The sequence below is a fragment of the Nymphalis io genome, chromosome 17 (assembly GCF_905147045.1).
Source record: "Nymphalis io chromosome 17, ilAglIoxx1.1, whole genome shotgun sequence".
NCBI lineage: Eukaryota > Metazoa > Arthropoda > Insecta > Lepidoptera > Nymphalidae > Nymphalis > Nymphalis io.
In genome coordinates, this window is record NC_065904.1 from 4184613 (window position 1) to 4200315 (window position 15703).

General features: G+C 30.9%; 1 protein-coding gene across 1 annotated transcript; it reads right to left on the bottom strand.

The window, feature by feature from the left end:
* Nucleotides 1-2454: 2454 nt before the first annotated feature.
* LOC126775132 (protein twisted gastrulation-like) lies at nt 2455-13868 on the bottom strand. Its single transcript, XM_050496913.1, has 5 exons — nt 13498-13868; nt 12968-13174; nt 11588-11723; nt 9849-9917; nt 2455-7601 (listed from the first exon to the last, which is right to left on the bottom strand). The coding sequence occupies exons 1-5, from the start codon at nt 13697-13699 to the stop codon at nt 7493-7495; spliced, it is 723 nt and encodes a 240-aa protein (XP_050352870.1). The 5' UTR covers nt 13700-13868; the 3' UTR covers nt 2455-7492.
* Nucleotides 13869-15703: the final 1835 nt, after the last annotated feature.

The following is a 15703-nucleotide window of genomic DNA, read 5'->3' on the forward strand; positions in this document are numbered from 1 at the left end:
TTATTCTACACGAACGTGTTATGCAAAGGTCATTGACACTCAAAACCAAATTACTAGGTAAGTATTTTATGTGTGTTATACTTATTTGTATTCTATAGTATTTTATAATGGGTATTCGAGCTTCTGTTTTAGGAAATAGCTATCGAATTGTTAATAACATAGGATGTATATAATCAGTATGTTATTTGCGAATTACGTTTATTATCAACATAATTAAATATCAAAAACTATTAAATAAGAGTTAGAGACTAGAGTTGTCTACTGTCACTTATAAACACCATTTTTAAAATTAATATCCAACCCAGGGGCGTAGCTACCGCGGTATCGGCCGTAACAAAGATACGGGCCCCCCGGAATATGTGGGGCTCGCCGGTGTCCAAGGCGCCGAGTGTGCCACGAACATGGGAATACCCATTAAAAACCAGCGGTACCCTTTCCGTCTTAACGAGGAGCGCCACGGGATCACTTGAGCATGCTACCGTGAAAGCTACAACTGCTTAACTGCTTTAAAGCGTCCTATTCGAACAATGAACATAATGGGTTCTTGAAGTATTCAATTTTTTAAATAAAAAATTATCTGATAAAAAATGACATCATCGGACTATTTAATTTAATTATTTGGATCTCCAACAGTACATAACACATATTCAAAACACGCTTTACATTAACTTGAAACTAACTATGCACAACCGATTACAGAAGAACACACCATTCCCAAACACAATTACAAAAAGAGGTAACAAATTTTATTTTTATGTACCATATCTCTCCTATCAAATAATATTATATTTGTCATAATAATCAAACATTACAATTTATCAATATTATCCTAAAAAGAGAGTCGGGGGGAGGGTCTCGGATCTCGGAAACTTGCATGTTTCGGGTAAAATTCGCCCACGTGTTTTTACGAACTTACAGCAGCGTGGTCGAATAAGTACTAAACGTCCACAAGAGGGACAGCAGTGACGGGACCTTTAGTAATACAATTACACATTACTTCACCTGACTTAAACAACAGGATTTCTCGATGTTTCAAAATAATAAAATAATAATAAATAATTATATATTTTTTTTATTTTATGTTCATATGCTACAAAACAAAATGACAAACAAAAAATTCAAATGATTGCATTTCTCTTGATGTAGACACGACATGCGTTTTTGATTAAGTGTAAAAAAGCGTCTAGTCTATGACAGCAACAAAGTAACCTAAGCTTATAATTTTTTTTTTAAAGTTACACAATTCAAACTATCCAAACAGTTTTTTTAAACTTTTTTTCAATTAAATTTTAATTAAAACGAATACTATTATAAAAGAAACACATGCGGTATAAATGCGAGTATATATTATATGCAATAAGTTACTTAAAACTATACTCACTATATAAGAGATATAATTATAATTATTTATATTTTATAATGAATAGTATATATGGAGCTAGTTTCGTAATATATTGTGTTATAGTAATCTGCCTTTGTTATATACAATAAGCTTTATTAAGAATGGCATAGGCCGCAGCGAAAAGTTATCTCGACACACAACCCTGACCCTTTTTGAAAAATATTCATATTATATCAATATCGCGGTTTTACAAACATTCCAGCTTTATATTACTATAGAATTAAGATAACGCTACGCATAAACATCCCGGATGTTAGAAACTTGGTTACTAAGAACTACTCTACCTATTTATAATAATATTCTAGTACTTTATTCAATATTCGTTCGTGCAATGTCTTCTACAAAAGGTTGCCTGGAATGATACGACACTATTTCTTATGGTTATATATTACGGTTTATGGCCTATTTTTCTTTAGTGTGTAAACATATTTTTATTATAGATAAATTTTGTTCGTTACTTTTTTCGTATTAACCCAAAAGTAGGTTTTTAGGTTTGTTTCATTTTTATTATTAAAGTTGTCAGCTAGTTTCAGGAATAGCATTGATAATAATGGAGTATGATGTATTCAACATTGAATAGAGAATATACACAAGTATATTATTATATTTATAATATAATCATATATCTATTATTTAAATGTAATTTTACAGGATTATATTAAATGTAAAGCTGCCAGTTCGGAGTGTAGATTTCAATGTGAAAAAATGGCAAGAAATTCAGGACTTAGTTATTATTACATAGAAATGCATACAGTTAATAAAAAAATACTATGATGACTTATAATTCGCAAACACGCACACCCATATTGTTACATAGATAAGCCGGTTGCGCAGCCCCCTATCGATCTGTTGTGATTAATGAGGCAGATAAGACTCCATAGGCAGGTACTTATCTAATATTTGGGGCGACTTCTAGTAGTAATTACTGATAAATTTACATTCTTATGTAATTTCTAATCAAGATACGATTTCTTATCTTTTCATTCGTTACATTAGGCGCGAACAAAAAAACAAATAATTTACCTTATAATATTATAAATAAAAAACATGGATTATATAAAATTTATTTAATATAAAAGTAAAAAATGTTTAAGGCACTTAATAGAATAAAATTATTCGAATCTAAAATCGAGATTATAAATCAGACATAAATCAATAATCAAATATACATCATAATATCGAATGGCATATAATTGTACAAGCAACTCATTTGGCACTTGAGAGATTTAACGAAAATTAAAGCTTAATAAAAAGCTTAAATACTTCTTACAACTGTTAGTACAGAAATAGAGTATAAAAATAAGTTACAATATAAAACAAAACCTTTTTTGTTTTATATTGTAACTTATTAAATTAAAATATGGTTTAAAAATTGCTTTATACATGAATAAAAAAAACGGCCGAGGATAAATATAATTATCGTACAAAAAAAAACTTATGGAAATAACCAGTTATTATACTCTTAATTAAATACGCAAATACAGATGACCTTTTACACTAACAGTAGCATAATATTATAAATGTATATATAAATAAAACGTGCTTAAATAATAAATATGTTTAAAATCAAGTACTTATAAATTGTAAAATACAAAATTTTAATTATGAACTCAAATTGGACAGTCAACAGCAGAATAAGTAGCAATTATATTTTTGTCTCAACTAAACGCATCGCGTGCAAAACTTTATTCAACATTGGTCAGAATTAAAAAAAAAATGCACGAGTTCATAACACCGAGGGTGAAATTCTAACGTTATATCAAAATATGAATAGCTAGATGAATTACGAAATAATAACTGATGAGCTTTATAGTGCAGTGTCTTTTACTTAAATGCAAGTTATGAAATTAAAAAAAAAATCACTAAACACGTTTAAAACGGTCAATAATATTGAGCTTTATGTATTTTATTAAAGAATTGTAAACTACAAGATGCTATAAACGATAATTTTTATATATAATTATATAAATTATTACTGACCTTATCTTGAGCTTAGTGATTATTAGTTATGAAAACAATCTATATTGTAGGCATTTATGTTTCTTCTATATTTATAATTGTGACAAATGTATTCATTCCGGTTCCAGCCACGTCAAACGTCCCTGCTGCCCCCCCCCCTCTGCCCCGTTGGGCTGTAGCATTACGTTATTTTACCTTATAAGTCACCTCAAGAATTGGGCCCAAAAAAAAAGCTTATGACTTAGTTTCAGAGGTTAGTTCGATCAAACCAAAAAAAATAATCCCTACACCTTTATTATATAAAGTATAGTTGACTTGTTTCTCTATTTTCAAATAATAATTCAATTTAAGCATCATAACGGTTTTATGATCATCACGACTCTATTATTTGAACGACCAAAGCGCACTACGTCATATCTAATCTTTTTTTTTAAATTTAAATCACATTTATTATTTACACACCTCCAATAAATATTGTTTTATAAATATATGTTTAAGCTTTAAATATAAGTTATCTAATAACTAATTGTCTAAATTATCATAAAACATCAAGGACGGACAGCAAAATACACAAAATAAAATTAAAGCATACAAATTGATAGAGATAGCAAAAAAAAAATGATATAAAAATAATTACAATCTTTTTATAAATGTTGCTACAAACTGTCGCTTACATAATATTCGAAAAAAAAATCTATGATATTCATATATGTTCGGAGAAAATACTGGCGAGTACTAAGGTGACTCGAGCAAGATGTTGGAGGACTAAGAGGACTTAGGGCTCGCTATATGAACGTCATATTGGCCTATAACGCATCTTTTCAAAGCCCTTGGTTTAGGATATCATCGTTGTTGGGATGACTTTAATGAAAATCGAGCTTTATTATATTATGACCAGTGATGTTTTAGGCACTGCGTATGGGATCCAGACACTGGAACTGATAATGAATTAATTTTCTGTCTTGCAGTTACAATATTCCAGATACTATTCGAGTTTTGAATGTTTACATTTTTTTATTGAAACATTAGTATTTGTCATCTTCATATATTTACTCTACTATGCGTTATTCGTAGCCTTCTCATCCATATGTACTAGTCAAAGGTAACTTATGAGTTATCTGTAAGCATAACGAATGATTTCTTGAATGTAGTAACTGGACAGAAGCCGAGATGGCCGAGATGATCATGGATTCAACCCGGGCAAGCACCACTGAATTTTCATGTGCTTAATTTGTGATTATAATTCATCTCGTGCTTGACGGTGAAGAAAAACATAATTAAAAAAACCTGCATGTGTCTAATTTCACTGAAATTCTGCCATATGTGTATTCCACGAACTCGCATTGGAGCAGCTATATAGAATATACAATAAGCTCCTCCAAAAATGGGAGAGGAGGCCTTAGCTCCGCAGTAGGACATTTACACTGTTACGGTACTACTGTAGTAACTGGGCATCATTCACCTAACGCAAGTTTTTTTTTTTTTAACGAGACTCGTCACTTATGTAAAACATAAAATTAAAAACTAATAATTTATGTAAAGGAGAATGAACAAAAGTGGTCCAAATATCCAACACTAAAATTAACAGAGTAACTTTTAGTGTGACACAAAAAAATAAATAAGCTGACAGTAAAAAGTTATGACTGTATGAAAAATAATAATAGCTTCCCTTTTTATTGTTCCACTATTTATTTAAATCCATTTTAATTGTGAGCAGGTACTCTTTACGCGGTACTCATGATGATTCATCTAAAGCCCTGCGCAACTTGATGATATTGATATATATATATTGATGTTTGATAGATATGCACTATTTTTATCCCTTTCGCACTTAGCAAATAATGCACTCGGTTTTTACCTGAGTACCTAAAGTAATACCAGGTACGCAAGTATCTGGTACTACTTGAAACACGCGTTGCGTATTCGTTCTTCCGGGTCTTTGATCAAGATCTATTTCAGCGAAAAACTAAAACGCGACACCAAGCGGCATGACATAACATGCGTAGTTTAGTTCAAAATGTGCGATCGACAAAATTATATTAACGATATTTTTTGCATAATTTGGTTATAATGACTCACTATTTAGTACACTATTTTATGAGATAGGTCAGTTAGTGGTGGACATTTGGACCAAGGTCCATACATTTTTGGTCATTCTCCTTTATAAAAATAAAATTAAAAAGAAAAAAACAATAATGTTTTTTTTTTTGTATAACAGTCCTTACCCAATAGAAGATCACTGAAACTTAAATAATCTAGAAGGCACATTCTTACTACAAGTAAACTTAAATTTTCTAACTGTATTATAATAAACTTAACTAATAACTTATTTACTTATAAAATAGACTGGTTTGTGAATATTTGAGTTTGTATTAGTCAAGTCGATCAATAAATATGTATATTTTAATTCATTATTTATAAGCTAATTTTCAAAATTATTTTATATAAATTAATGATGTCAAACTTGAAATATTTGCACATTTTAGTAAATGAAAAATACATCTTATAATGTTCAACATCGATTATCCATTGTAACGTTTCAGATATTTAGAAAGTAAGTAATAAATGGCTAATTGTCTATTTTCTTATTTAGTCAATTTCATTTCTCTTCAAGGTTTTACTCGGGGCCAGCCCTGGTTAGATATCAATTGCTCATCACATATTCTACCGCTGTTCCGTTTTGAAGAGTGAGTGAGCCAGTGTAAGGAATGGTAATTATTTCTTAAAGCTGCAATGTCTATGAGCGGTGGTGATCAGTTACAATGAGGTCGCCCATTTGCTAGTCTGCCTATGTATTATAAATAAAAAAATAATTGCATGCAATTGAAATCCATAAACTATGAATATTATAATTAAATATTATTAATAATATTTTTTACTTAATTGATAAACGAAAGACAGAAATAAATGGGCTTTATAGTATGGTACCATTCATATGACATTGACACTGTAAGATGAACAGATCACGTCGCTGCTTATACAGTGCTGACATCTATGTGATGGTGAATTAAGACGGTAGCTCCTCGTCATCTATACACTCTGCAAAATAAATACTAGTACAACAAAAAGAGATACAAAATGTCCACTGGTTAGGAGCGAATAATTTTGCTCATCGTTGGTAAAATTTAAACTACAAATGTGTTTTTCTTTTAATAAATCTAAATGAATATAAATTTAACAAATACAGCCCCAGCGCCCGGCACAGTGAATCGAAACACACAATACAATTTTCTAAAAATAATGTTAGTAATTCTTCTAACTTTGGACATTATTTTTAAGACTTCTAATTAAGAGGCTAAAGTGTATTAAACTGTAAACGATTACTTAGTTAACTATTTACCTAATGTAAACATATTTTTGATAGAATACAGCGTAATTAAATAAAAAAGCTGATAAAACGATCAGTGTTATTTTGGTCGTAAATATACGACTCAGGCGAAATGGGCCCGAAAATATTTGTCGGATTAATTCTACCTAGGCGGTTAAAGGGTTAATAATCTACAATTCACGTCTTTTCTTTCCCTCTCTTGTACTTTGTCTCTCTTACTCATATGTCACAATATTCGCTACCCAACCGATGAGGTCACATCGCCGCTTTCGCTATTCTTGCGTTTTACGCGTTAACTCACATTTCAAACGTACGTTATAACACTTGATTTAAAATTGATTATTCCTTATTCATAAACAAACTTTATAGTTATAATCATTGATTTTTAAGGCATGATTACAAAAAAAAATAAATTGGTTTATGGTAGAATAATGTGGAAATACGGTATCAAGCACTAAATATCTGATAAAGATTATGGACAATCGAGGCTTAACCGTATGATGTAAAAAAATACAATATGATACATACTCTCTTGGACCATTTTGAAGTAGCTAATTTATAAAAAAAATATATGAAAATAGTACAACAAAAAGAACAATGTCATGTTATATGTCGTGTACATGTATGTAAATATACATTTATATATCATTTCAATTAAATTATTTTACAAATATTAATGTAAAAAATCAAATTACGATCATTTTTTATTTTATTTTTTTTCTATAAGAAACTCTAATTTAATTATTATGATGTTTGAAGTAATTCTATTGTACACATATCTATTGAAATAGATTAAATACATTTCATATGGACTGAGCGTCCACTTCTTCGCCGTAGTCTAAATCGTCATACGAGAGGTCTTCGTCTATAGCGCCCTCCGAGCTTTCCTTCCCTCCCGGACACGCGAGACATCTGTAAGTATATAAATATAAATAATATAATATTATGGTAATAATTTTGACATTAGAAACTTAGCGATTATTTTATGATTATTATTCGAAAAACTAACTAGTTTATTTTTTTTTTATTTATAAGAATTTTTATGGCCAATGAAGTTTCCACGGTAGCATGCGAAAGCGATCCCGTGGCGCTCCTCGTTAAGACGGAAAGGGTACCGCTGGTTTTTTAGTAGGTATTCCGATTTTCGGGGCGCACTCGGCGCCTTGGACACCGGCGAGTCCCACATACACCCCCCCCCCCCACTGTTCCCGTGGGGGAAAGGCGTAATGCGTTTTTCCAGCGTTAAAAAAAATGGCCAATGAAGTTTAATACGAAATAAAATTTCCAAATTGGGTTAACTTATTAAACTTAGCGATAGATTATTTAATTTGTGTATTGCAATCTGCAATATGAATCGAAAATTTTAATTAAAAAAATTACATTAGCATATTATGTAATTAATAAACGCCCTTTAACTTCGACTAAAACGAAAGTTACCTCCAAATTTGAATTTCTATGAATCTGCTACAGTGTAGATTCAGCGTTGATTGATAAAATCAATTATTCAGAACACGCGTCAGATATTCTACCGCAAAACAGCAGTACTTGGTACTGTTGTGTTCCGGTTCGAAGGGTGAGTGAGCCAGTGTAATTACAGGCACAAGGGACATAACATCTTAGTTTCCAAGGTTGGTGATGTAAGCGATGGTTAATATTTCTTACAATGCCAATGTCTATGGGCATAGGTGACAACTTACCATCAGGTGGCCCATATGCTCGTCCGCCTTCCTATTCTATAAAATAAAAATAAAACAATGTTTTCCATATAATTACTTGTATATACGAGTCTGTATATTATTACACCTTCATACATATAATGAGAATGTTAAGCGTTTACCAAGTTATATTACATGTTACTTAATATGTTAATATACTTCAGGATTTTTTTATTATATTTGCCGGGAGGGCAAATGACTACTCCACCTGATGGTAAGTGGCAGTAGAATCCAAACTCAGGGCTCGAAGGCTCGAGGGTGTTTGTGACCTTTACGTCGCCATTAATGCAGACCGCACATCGCTGCAACTGATCCAAGGCCTCCAGTAGGTACTTAGCGGAGCCATCCTAAAGGTGGAATATTCCACGCAAGACCGTACCTGTGTTTTGTACAACAGGCACAGTTGTTGTGGCGTGAAAAAACGCCGGACATTGTTCAGAACTCCGAGTTTCCGTGATTCATTTATTTTATCGTTATATAAGTAATAATAAAATTTATCCAGTCTTAATATAAAAGAACTTGTTATTAAAACATTATTTATTAATTGGCAACACCTGTATGTCACTTGATATGTTTGCGCAGATCTATATGATAATTATAAAGAACGACCTTGTGCTGACACAGGTGCGTATGAGAGTTAGATTTCATTAATAATATAAATAAATTATACGAATATTTAAGCATTTTAATTTAATAATTGACTGTATTTTCTTCTGGATATACCTGTAGTAAACTTTAATAATATTGTCAAATCGTAATGTTCTATAATTAGAAGTGCATTTAATTTTTTTTATTATTATTATTTCATGTATATTACAACCATTATTATTTCTATTGGAATAATTAAATTAATTTAATTTGTCCAAATAATTATGTTTTTAGATAATCATTCAAATATCTGAAAAGTATATATTACTAATAATATAGTTAATATTCAAAAATTGATTTTATTTTAGTTATAATTGGCGTAATGCTATAAATTTTACTTTGTTTAAATTAAAACTTTTTACTATAATACAATAACGTCCGTCCTAAAGAACATGAATTTTAAAACAAAATTATTATTATTTTTAATTACTTTTTATGGGAAAAGAAACACTTACTCTAAATATTATCTGTGCTCAGTCAGTAATCAGTAAAAAAAGTTTTAACTAAAAAAAGTTTTAACAAAACTTTATTTGAGCACGCTCTTTAATGCGCTTTTGAATCATTCAGAAACTCATTACATACTTAAGTACTATAATAATATGAAAAATAGATTTAATGATTTCATTTTTTTTAATATTCATATTTCGCAATAAACAACAATCAATCGGTTTAATGTACGTTTGTATTATATTGTGTAAATAACCACGCATGACCTCAAACAGCTCCTGTTTTAGATCGATACCGTTGAGACTATTTTGGTCTGTGTTTATGATACGCCTGTAAGGTAAGGACGTACCTGCTCTCACTGATGCCGTAGTACAGACACTTATCGCCGACACACTCGCAACATCCGTCGTGGAACCATCTAGAAATTAAACAATAATATTCAGGGAAAAGCCATTAAAAAAATATCTTATTCTAATAATCTTGTTTTACAAATTTTTACCCCTTTTGTTTTTAAGTTAAGTTTTACGTTATCTAATGTGTTTGAGTTAAAAAAAAAAAAATCAAATACTTGTAAGATTTTAACAAAGGCTATCCTTTTATATGTCAAACCATTGTAACGTCAATAAATGTAACTTTAAAGAAATTGCCGAGGTAGTGCAACGGTTAGAACGCGTGAAGAATGTTCGGATCAGAAAAATCACTCATCACATGATCCAAGGTGAAGAACTAATCATGATAAATCTGCTGAATAAATATCAGGCAACGTGTGTTCAACCGTGTGTGGTATATACTCCAAACTTCCTCTAGGAGGCCTTGGCCCAGAAGTGGGACATTTATAGATTGTTATTTATTTACTTTTACTCTAAAAAATTAACAATATTTAGAAAACTTGATCAGGCTCGGACTTTAGAGACTCTAGGCCCCTGGGCACTGACGTTTGGGGTCAATTATTTGAAACAGTTCGAGTGAAATTATATTATTTTTGACTGGTTGGGGCGACTAGGCTGGCCGAGCCCCTAAGCTGGTGCTAATGCGTGGCCACATATTATGATAGAAACATGTGTACAACTGAAAACATTGCACAATTCAAAGAGGGGGTAACCAATGCCATGACCAATTTACTATACATACGTACATATAGATAATTTACAAAACATCTAACACGTTGCACACTTCATCTCAGAGCCGGAGAATACTTCTACGATGTACAATCGCCAATATAATTGACAAAAACATTTTTCTCGTCTGTATATCAAACGATTATATATTTTTTATTTTCGGTAACTATCGACGAGCTCTACATATCAATAAAATAAAATTTGAAATATGAGTAGATCTTTTTTCGAAATATGCAAATTCATATATATACATATTTTCCTCAAATTATCAATATGATGATTTTACTGGTGGTAGAGCTTTGTGCAAGCTCGTCTGGGTAGGTACCACCCACTCATCAAATGCTCTACCGCAAAACAGCAGTACTTGGTATTGTTGTGTTCCGGTTTGAAGGGTGAGTGAGCCAGTGAAATTACAGACACAAGGGACATAACATCTTAGTTCCCAAGGTTAGTGGCGCATTGGTGATGTAAGCGATGGTTAACATTTCTTACAACGCCTTAACATTTCTTACAACGCCATTGTCTGTGGGCGTTGGTGACCACTTACCATCAGGTGGCCTATATGCACGTCCGCCTTCCAATTCTATAAAAAAAAATTTATTATGGGCATGATATGGAGTTTCGATCACTGGGCGAATACTGATACTAAAAAATAGAATATTATTAAGTCACTTTTTTTTTAAATATATATACTTGCGCTTGACTGTTAACACACCTGATGGAAAGTGAGATACAGTCTAAGATGGAGCGCGCTTGCCTAGAAGATGCCTATTCACTCTAGACTTGAAGGTACCCATATTGTACGTGGTGGGAAAAACGGAGGTCGGAAGGGTATTCCAAATCTTAGCGGTGCGTATCAGAAACGAGGAAGCAAATCGTTTCGTACGTGTCTTAGATACATCAACTATGTACGGGTGTAGATCTTTACGATGCCTCGCAGTTCTATGTTAAAAAGGTGAACTTTCTTTACCTGAAGCTATTAGCGCCCATTGATCGACAAGACGCCCGACACTTGTCGGAGGACATACACTGCGACATGTACGCGACTGTACAGTTGAAGGTAACTATGTCACGACTCACTGGTTCCGATTCTTGTTCAACACTTTCTGTAAATAGGAATAATTTGTTAAAATCCAAAAGTACAAAGACTTGTATTGATATTGCCAGCTGGGTAAGCGGTAATGAACACAAAAATTTAGATAATTTAATTAATTAAACATCGTAAAGAGGACGAGTGATGATGACTTTGTGATGAACATGTTTTTTTTTTTAAAATGCTTTCGTTTATATTTGCATGGTTTATGAATCGTAAATCTTGAGTTAGGAGTGAGAGACAGCAAGGGTCCAAGAAGCCATGTTTAACTTTCACTTCACTAGGGCATGAACAGTTGCATTATTGATGCTTTATTAGAAATATTAATATTTTGTTTCATAAAATTTTGTAAGGTAAATAAAATTATCTGAACACTGAGAACCTAATTAACCAAAAATAAAAATCATTAAAACCAACTGAAAAGTGTTAATATTTTTTATGTAATTTAAAAATATAAGTGCTAAATTTTAAAATTAAGAAATTAACTTTGTATGTACATACTTAATTTATTTCTAATTTTACTTTATTATTTTACTAAAAATATATTTTGTATGTGTTAAAAAACAGTTATTAAACATAACTCTATTCATTCTTACATTTCAAAGAAGCAAGCCGTTGTAAAGACAACATTTATAGAATTAACATTTTTCAAATAAGTTATCAAAGGATTACATACAATACAAATAAGTTGAAATACGCACAGGTAGAACATTCCATGGAGATGAGTCATACAAAAACAAGGTCTCTCATCTCTGTGGGGTTTCATATGTTTTAAAAACAAGCTCAGGTGATTAATAATAGTCTATCAGTAAAATAAACTTTATTTATAGACTTGGTATTCAATTATATGATAAAAAAGTTATTTTCTAAATTTCTAAGTACTATATTTTTGATCGATTTTAAATGTGATTAAGTTCATTTATCTACTTATATGATCATTGTGTACAATTAAGAGATTTACAACAACATATGTTAGTGAAATAGAAGAATGTAATGACTATGTGAAGAATTTAATTACTATTTTATTTCTAAAACTAAAATAGAATAATTGAGGTGATATTTAAAAAAAAAATACTAAGACATGCTTGTGAAAGATTTGTAATTTATGTAATTTTAGGAAAAAAATCCTATATCAGAATATTGTAATATTTGAATGAAATGTTACATAAATATCCAAGGATTTGTTTTTTTTTATATAGTATTTATTTCTGACTTCTTTTTCCAAATAAAATGATTTTTTTTTATATTGTTACTTACGCATATGATATACCAGTTGTCTTTCAGGAGTGGGTCTGTAAGCAGACACGTCAATATCCACAGGATATGTTATTGATAGCCACCTTTGGTCTTGGTCAGGAGCACTAGTTAAAGCTGCAAACAGTCCTGGAACACTATCTGGCATCTCCTCGACGTAGGAAGTCTTGGAAAGTTCCGCATGTGTATCATTTGGTTTAGGACACATATCTAAGGGCAATATAATAACATTTAACATCTATAAAATGATGGTTATCCAATTTTTTCATATACATATTCTGAATCAAACCAAACATAACAACAAAAACTTGTAATTATATACAATAACTTAGTCTCAATAAATAATTAATTATAAAAAAATTGAGAAAAGTACACTAAAAATAATAATTACTACAATAATTATTTATAATAAATAGAGCTTTTATTGAGTGAGATTATTTAAAATATTGTTATGATATTGTGTTTACATATATGCAATATATACGTAAACGGAATAATAATAATAATACATGTGCGTAATTTTTATTGCTTACCAACACAACTGCAACATTCACTGTATAAATAACTCAGACAGTTAAAACAGTCCTTGCAGCAAGAACAGTCTTTTAAGTCACACTTGCAGGATTGTGTGAGCATACACTTGGAAACGACACTGGCACAAATAGCTTCATTACAAGCGTAAATCACAGAGAATACGCATATAAATGCTAAAACGAATATTATTTTTTTAGACATTTTAATAACGATAAATAACAAAACTTTTAAAATAGAAAATTAGTATGAAAGATAACACAATATTATACAAAAATGCTATTTAATCTAATTCAATTATGAAACTGAACATCTCAAACATTTTATTTTATTTAGATGCACATTCACGGCACGTTATTATCGCTTAATGAATGAAAATTGACAGTTCTGTATGCGAGTTGAAGCAAGCGAAGACCGTAAAACGTAGTGGTTATATCGATGTTGCCAGACACACATGTAAATTTCTCCCTAAATTCATTAAAAAAATGAATAAAATAACTACAAATTTTGTTTGACATACTAAAGTTTTTGACATATATTTTTTTGTATATAAAAAAACGTATTTCAGAAAAAGATTCTACATCACATTTTGCATTCATTTTATTAAGCTTAACATTAATTGGATTGAACCTAAATAAAGATACACGTTGGAGCAAAGAAATCGAGTCACTCCCGTTTTTCTTTTTCGTGATATTTTTTGGACCCTATGGATCACTACTATTTGAAACAGATTAGATGAAAGGTTATTTAATAACTTTTAAAATAAAAGTAGTTTATAGACTACATTTTTCATTACATGTAAATTTAAAACAAAAAAAACAACGTTTTGATCGCACTCCAATTAAAAAAGCATAAATAGTGATTTTTCATTATTCTATTTATAAGTGAGAGTTCTATTCTTCAGTTTTTTTTTTTTTGGTCATCAGCTGTCGTAATAAAATCGATACTACTCAGTCGGAACTTGCTCAAGTTGTAGATCTACCAGGAACTGCGCCTGGACAACATGTAATGGAGCTCAGTTTTGTTTTCAGATAAAATGAAATGCTGTTTCTTTAGCAATAACGGGAGAGACATGGATGTAAATATATCCGGGCAAAACATTTGCTTAATGCTAAATCCAAGAAATTGTATGTTTTTCGGAGGTTCTTGTATGGGTACGGATTTTTCTTAGACGGAAAAACCAAATACGTTTTAGTCCACAACGCTAAGCAACGGATGTGCTAGTCGTAGTTTGACAGCTGATTGCTGCACAGCGTAAATTCTCGAAGATCGCGTTTTGCCCTATGCTGGATTTATAGGAGAAAACTTCATTTTTTGGCAGGTCGAAGTGTACAAATAATAAAACATATTAAAAATTGTATTCTCTGTGATTAAGAGTGAACGACAGAAGAGTGAATTAAATGATTGAGTGAAATATATATTGTATACACATTACATATAATTTGAATGCTATTATTTGCTACCATCATACCTACCTACCTACCTACATACATTATAAAACATTTGAGGAGTTTTGACATGCAAATAGAAATAGCGTATTTTTTGTATTTTAAAGTTTGGATTAAATTAAGTATGCAGTTGTGCGTTACTTAATCGGTACTACTTATTCATAGCTTAACATAAAATAATAACATTACCCAAGTGTACCTTAATTTTGATAGCATTTCAGCTTGATAAATATAATCACATCAGACCAATATTACAATTGTGCTTGCTTGTATTGGTAATAATGTATTGCACAGATATAATATGAATGTCGTATATTATTTGCTAGTGATTTTTTTTTATTGCTTTTTTTATTGCTTTTTACAGGATCCGACCCTATGACCGAAATAAACAAACATAACTTATTCGATAAGTAATGTGTATATACAACAATAAATAATTATCAATTCACTCCGACTTTTGAATTTAGTCTCGATAACATTTATATTTATATACCTATAAATTTAACTTTTAATGATAATGAACGATACAAATTAACGCGAAATGAGATAGATAGATACTAAGTGTGTATAAAAAATGAATATTAAACAATTGGAGCAACTCTTCAATAACCGTAACCGTAACAGCCTGTGAATGTCCCACTGCTGGGCTAAAGGCCTCCTCTCCTCTTTTTGAGGAGAAGGTTTGGTGCTTATTCCACCACGCTGCTCCAATGCGGGTTGGTAGAATTCACATGTGGCAGAATTTCAGTGAAATTAGACA